At 51.5% G+C, this 6,515-nt stretch overlaps 1 protein-coding gene across 1 annotated transcript in view; it reads right to left on the bottom strand.

The window, feature by feature from the left end:
- Nucleotides 1-2,434: 2,434 nt before the first annotated feature.
- The window catches only part of LOC102041248 (lipase member K), an 8,446-nt gene continuing 4,365 nt past the window's right edge, over nt 2,435-6,515 (bottom strand). Inside the window, exons 4-10 of the mRNA XM_005430289.3 lie at nt 6,496-6,515; nt 6,179-6,288; nt 5,729-5,865; nt 5,199-5,342; nt 4,716-4,787; nt 4,104-4,169; nt 2,435-3,658 (exon numbers count right to left, since the gene is read on the bottom strand). The exon at nt 6,496-6,515 is cut by the window's right edge and continues 107 nt beyond it. Of these exons, the coding sequence (XP_005430346.1) occupies nt 3,425-3,658; nt 4,104-4,169; nt 4,716-4,787; nt 5,199-5,342; nt 5,729-5,865; nt 6,179-6,288; nt 6,496-6,515 (783 nt within the window). The 3' untranslated portion in view covers nt 2,435-3,424. The remainder of the gene's footprint in view (nt 3,659-4,103; nt 4,170-4,715; nt 4,788-5,198; nt 5,343-5,728; nt 5,866-6,178; nt 6,289-6,495) is intronic.

The raw sequence follows: 6,515 nt of genomic DNA, 5'->3' as shown, positions 1-6,515 counted from the left end.
TGCCTGAAGTCCCATCCCAAGAAAATGCAAGTCTCAAAACCAGAGTCTCTCTCTCAGAGGTTCATCTAACAAACTCAAAAGAAAATTTGAAAATTACGCTGGAAATAACATGGGAAATTGCTGTGAGTTCCTGAAATAAGAATGCACAGTGTTTTCAACCAAAGGAAAAGCCTGAATCTACTCAGCAATGCCTCTGGAAATCGTTGTCAGGCTGTAAAGGATCAAAAAGATGTGAAAAGGCAGCACGCCATCTGTCATAACTCCACGAAACCTTGTCCCAGATTAACTCTGGGACAAATCAGTTTCTAAATCACCCCACAGGCCAGCACGTTGCTTAAAGCAGACGCCAGAGCAATCCTTGGATTGCTTGCAAAAGCACCACCTCTCTTCAAGCCTGTGCCTGTGGGAAGGAGGCTGTGCTGGCCCTGTGCTCCCCTCCACGACTCCTGCGTGTGCTGCTGCCCTGTGTGGGGGTGGGAAGTGATGGCTCAGGCAGCAGGGTGACACTGCTGTGCCCTGGGAGGGATGTGACACAGCTGTGAGCCCTCATGTGACACCCTCTGCATGAGCACACCTGGGAGAAAATGGGATAAGAGGCTGAGTGACCAACATCCTCCCCACGTGTGGCTGAGGCTGGTTTGCCCACACAGGGAGGAGAAAAGGGGTGGTGGAGGCTTTGTGGGTGAATGGAACACCATGGACTGAGATATGTTGGAGCAGGTCCAGGGGAGGCACCAGCATGGGCAGGGGGATGGAGCAGCTCTGCTGGGAGGAAAGGCTGGCACAGCTGGGGGTGCTCACCTGGACAGGAGAAGCTTTGGGGTGACCAAACTGCGGCCTGAAGGAGCTGATGGGAAAGAGGGAGAGACGATCTGTACAAGGGATGGAGGGACAAGGGGGGATGGCTTCCCAGTGCCAGAGGGCAGGGAGGGATGGGATATTGGGAATTAGGAATTGTTCCCTGGCAGGGTGGGCAGGCCCTGGCACAGGGTGCCCAGAGCAGCTGGGGCTGCCCCTGGATCCCTGGCAGTGCCCAAGGCCAGGCTGGACTTTGGGGTTTGGAGCAGCCTGGGACAGTGGAAGGCATCCTTGGGGTGGGATGAGATGGGATTTGAGGTCCCTTCCCACCCAAACCACCCATGATTCCATGATTCTGTGATACCCTGTGCAATCACCACAGACCTGCCTGGTGGTGTTTGACTTGCCTGACAGAGCTGAGACACGCCAGGCCTCCAATCCTGCCATGGCCATCCCAGGAGCTGGAATTTCACAATATTTATTCTGCAGGCATAAATCAATTTGCTTCCAAAACACGCCTCTTCATTTGTTATTGATCCTTTGGCAGCAGAGGGGAAGCAAGTGCCAGAATCTGATCAAACCAGAACTTCCCCAAAGCGCTCTGTCAGGGCAGGATGAAGATAATGCATTGCAAACACTGAGCCAGATAACTGCAGGGGTGGCAGAAACTTCATAACCTGAACAGAAAGAGACTAAACCCTGCATTTTTAATGAGTTTTCAGAAGTGAAAAGTTAGTGCTTCAAAACTGAATTTGAATAAATGGCAGGTGGGGGGCACGGTTTAGTGGTGAGCATGGTTGGCTTTGATGATCTTGGGGGTCTCTTAAGGATTCTGTGATTCTGATTTCCTGCCAGCTTCTCAGAAGTTTGCAGGGGGAGCATCTTGGCAGCCTCTTGGTGTGTTTATTTTCCATTTGCATTGATATCCAGGGCATGAGCACAGTGCAGCCCTGTAAGGTGCTGCTCCAGGGCACGGCCCTGCCTTGAGCAGCTGATCACAGAGGAAAAGATGTCATTACAAATGTCCTAAGTGAGGCAGCTAATCGCTGGCAATCCAGGCAGATCCTATCTGACCTATAGCCTCATTCCTGCACCCTGGCTTGGCCTCACCCTGCCCTGTTTTCTGCTGTGGTCAGTGCCAGCTCTAAGGGTAGAAAGTGAAACACTTTACAGGTGCTCACTTGAGCAGAGCCAGCCCTGTGCCACCATCTCCAGACTCCTGGGTGAAACTCTGCTGCTAAAACCCCACAGTTGGCTCTGGTGAGCAGCTGTGATGGGCTCCATGACCTGCTCACCACCCACCTCTTCCCTGCAGGGAGATGGTGGTGGCATCAGGATCATCTGGAAATGATCCCTGAGCATGAGGAGCATTGCACCTGCACCTGGTAAGAGGTCTGTGCTGAAAACCCCCACACCTACAGAATCCTGGAATGGTTTGGCTTGGGAGGGACCTCAAATCCTGTCTCATTCCACCCATTCCACTATCCCAGGTGGCTCCAAGCCTCAATGTCCAGCCTGGCCTTGGGCACTGCCAGGGATCCAGGGGCAGCCCCAGCTGCTCTGGGCACCCTGTGCCAGGCCCTGTGCCAATTCCTCCAGAGTTTTAACCTCTAGCTAACAGTACAACCACACAGAGCCCAGTAGACCCTATCCACTTTATTATTATTATTATCATTATCATTATATATTTGTGAAAAGAGAACCTTATCCTTTGCCCTGCTTGCTCCCAGCCATATTTTAAGATGGTAGTTACACAAACTGGCAAATTCACAATTCCTCCTCTGATCAAGGTATTATTAACAATTTAATCCAGAAGCTGAAAACAGATTTAGGCTCCTTACTGCTTTCCACCACACTCTTCTTCTGTCTCCCTGAGAGGCAGCAAAAGGTGGCCTTTGCAGCTGGGTTTGTGCCTTAGGATAGCTTGAAGTGGTGCAAAATGGTGTTTCCTGCTAGAACTTATTGAAACTCCTTTGTGCTTAAGTGAGATTATCCAAACCAGCATGAATCTGAGAAAGATGTCCCCTTTGTTAGTAAGGTGGGAGGTTCTCATGGACACAAACCCTTGGCCACTCTTCATTGTCACCAGGCAGGATGTTCCTAGCTCCTTCCAGCTGTGAAGGAAGGCAGTGAGTGCCAGGATGTTGGGACTCTTGGGGTGGAAGTGCTGCCAGAAGGTGAATAAAGCAGGACCCATCCACCACGTGGCTTCATCCCATCCCTGTGGGACACCAGCATCCAGGAGGGCACGGAGCTCCTGGCCAGCTGTTTGCAGCTGGGAACCCAAGCTCAAGGAGCCCAGAGTCCACAATGGCCAAGTTCCACTAAACTGGTGGTGAGGGAGGCACGTGGGAGACTCAGGGTGTGAGGGCTGTGCTCAATGCTCAACTTCTGCAGGGACCTCAGCCTACTGAACCTCAGCCCAGAGTGCTTCCCTAGTCATTGGATTGCCTGGTTTTCCTCACTGGCCAGAGCAATATCAATCCAGACCAAGTGTAGCAGTTTATTGAGCTTTTCCCCTCAGGTTTTCTTCTTCTTTTTTTTTTTTTTAATTATTCCCCCCGCCCAGATGAAAGAAGCCCCAGAAGTCATGGAGAAGCCAACAACCACTGCCACTGCTCCAGCTCTAGGCACCCTTCTCCATCAGTTCAAGCATTTCTTTGTAGACCTGCTCGTAGACGTGCTTGCCCCAGAGGAAGTCAAAGTGGACAAATTCAGGGATGTACTTCTTGTAGGCCACGTTGGAGATGCGGGGCAGGGTGATGTTCACATCCTCAGGGGCTGAAATCCAGTCCTTGCCCCCATACCAGGCAGCCAGCGGGGTTTTCATGTTCTCCAGCTCATAGAAGGGAGGAGTGGTCTGCAAGACAGGAGAGAGGCAAAGGGCAAGCCAAAAATTCAAAGTGTGTCCTGGTGGCTGCTTGGAATTTCTCCCTTATCCCAAGGGATAGAAGAGGAGCTACCACCAGGGAGCCTCACTGTGCCTTGGGCTCCTGTTCTTTCCACCAGAGGGTCAAAAAGTCATCACTGAGTGACTGAGTCACTTATTTTTATTAGAAAGTTATGAACCTGCTTCCCCATACAAAGCGAGTTCCATAAATACCGTGTATTTCATGGAATCACAGAATGGTTTGGGTTGGGATGGACCTCAAACATCATCTTGTCCCAGCTCCCCTGCCATGGGCATTTTGCACCAACCTTCCACTATTCCAGGCTGCTCAATTGTCCAAATGCAGTCTCAGCCACTGCAATATTTTCACTGGAATATTTATTTTATTTTTTCTCTGAGCATGTCTCTCTCTTACCTGGTTGTAATGAAGCACGTTGTCATTGCCATAATCATAATGCTTGAATTCCCCAGTCTGGTAGAGCTGAAAAAGGAGAGTTATATTTATTATCCACACATTGGAGGGGGCTCTAAGGAAGATAAAAGAGGTGACAGGGGACTGCAGCGCTCCCTCCTGCCACCAAGGCTCAGGGAACCCATTTTTACATTTGGATTTTGGGAGGAGAGCCCAGCCCCAGGAAGACCACACAGTGAAGAACCTGGTGTACAGCCAAGAGCCTCAAAGGACACATGAATCAAGTTTTTTTGTGTGTTGTGGTCAGTGCCAGCAGCAGGAGGATGTGAGTAGAACATTTTCAATAATTATTTGTATCATTAGTGGTCTTACTGACCCTCAGCCTTCCCTCTGGCATCTCCTGTCCTGGGTTATCATCAGCCTTTATTCCACCTCCATCTCCTACAAGCCCCAAGGAGCTCTTTTGTTGGGATAAATAACTTCATTTCCAGCAGTGTTTCAGCTTTCCTCTCCCTCCCTTACACAGCTCTGCAGGGGGAGCAGGGGGGGATTATCCCCAGTTTTATTCCCAGATTATTCCCTGAGCAGAGGAAGGAGAACAGGAGGAGGTGTTACCTGGCGCCAGTGCAACATGTTTTTTAGGGATGTGGAGTCAGGGTAGCGGGCCAGGTAGACATCCATGCGGCTCTGCAAGACCATCAGAGAGGTTTATTCTCTGCTCCCCCGCAAAAATCCACATCAGAAATAAAACCAAAGTAGCTACACAAGCCTCACCCACACAGAGCTCCCTGCAGCAAGCTGAGCAAGTCCCAAGGTAGGAGCCTGCCTGGTTCCCAAGGCAAAGTAAGGTTCCATACCTTGTGCTCAGGATCCTTTTGCAAAGCTCAGCTCTGTGTGTTGTCCCTAATACATTTCCTTCTTGGAATATTAAAGAACTACACCAATTCTTCACTTGAGAACCCCCGACCCTGGTGCCTCCAGGTTGAATTTTTCTACCAGCCGAAGACATGGAAGGCCATGTGGAGGCAGCAGAAGGACAGCTCAGGCTGGGACAGTGAGGAAGAGGGTGTCTGGAGAGGGAAGCTGCAGTGTACATACCACGTTCAGGCTGTTGGTGAACCCACCAGGCAGGTAAAACACCAAAGAGCACACGGTCTTCAGCATGGGGTAGGTGCACATGGTGGAAATCACTTGCTTCAACACCTCACCCTTATCAAAGACCACTGTCTGGCCTAAAATGATCTGTGGGAGTCAGAGGGGTGTATCAGTGGGGTGTATCACGCTCTGTTTTGCCTCCAGGTGCTCCCCACCTCTTTGCTCACCCCTGAAAGTTGCTGACAACTTTGCTGTGCTCCGTCACTTTGGCTTTTCAGAAAAGGCCACGGCCCTGGAAGAGCCCTGCCCTTCCTAGGAGAGGTTTCTCCAGGGAGAAGGGACCCAAAACCAATCCCTGTTAATAGTTCTGTGATGAAGGCTGGACAGGCAGATGATTTGCCTGCCCTCCAGGCTCACAGCACACGCACAAACACCCAGAGCGGGGAGATGGAGGTGATGCACAAGGCCTGCCTGTCTCAGGTGACCCTCCCAGTCCCTCTCCCCCTCACACCTCATCTGTGCTGAGGACACACCTTAATCAGCACCTCGGGCAGGTCAAACACCCTCACCAAGGGGGACTTCATGTTGGAGTTGACGGTGATGGGAGCCAAGGCGAAGAACATCTTGATTTTGCGATCCAGTTCGGGAATGGAGGAGAAGGCAATGAAACCTGCGTGGGGGAGAAGCAAGCAGACCCTGCCCTGCTGTTTCTGAGGCAGATGTTGACTTCCAGGTGTGTGTGCCCACCTTAAAGCCCCTCGGAGGTGGCTCCAGCAGGTCAGGGTCTAACAGCAATCAGAGCACCCAGTTTGGGGCTGCCAGTGCTCAAAACTCTTCCGTTTAAACAATTACCTGCTCTTTTCCCTGTTGTTGTTTGGGAATGCCTGGACATTTCCCTCCCTGACCAAGGTTTTAGGAACACTCCCAGGCTGGGGGTGCCCAGCTGGTGTGACTCTGCCAGGCCTTGCTCTCCTCCTCAGTACCTGTGGTGGTGCCTTGGGAATAAGCCACGTAGTACAACTGCTCCTGCCCCGTTCTCTGCAGGATGTAGTTGATGGACGCTGGAAGGTCATACATGGCCATCTCATGGAAGCTGCAGGGGAGACAGGCACGTGACAAAATCACCCTTGCTGACCTTGGCATGGCTTCTTGGGTGTGGGCAAGCACTTTGGCAGGAATGGGCAACCCAATTTCTGCCCCGTGGCAGAGGGTCTGACTGCCAGGAGCACCTCTCCTCCAGCCTGCAGACACTGCTGGGGGTACCAGGGACCTGCCCACCCTCCAGTTTCATGGAAAATACCTGTAAGCTGAGTATTCCTG

Source organism: Geospiza fortis, unplaced genomic scaffold (genome assembly GCF_000277835.1).
Source record: "Geospiza fortis unplaced genomic scaffold, GeoFor_1.0 scaffold89, whole genome shotgun sequence".
NCBI classification, from domain to species: Eukaryota; Metazoa; Chordata; class Aves; order Passeriformes; family Thraupidae; genus Geospiza; species Geospiza fortis.
This window is presented reverse-complemented; position numbering and strand designations above follow the sequence as displayed.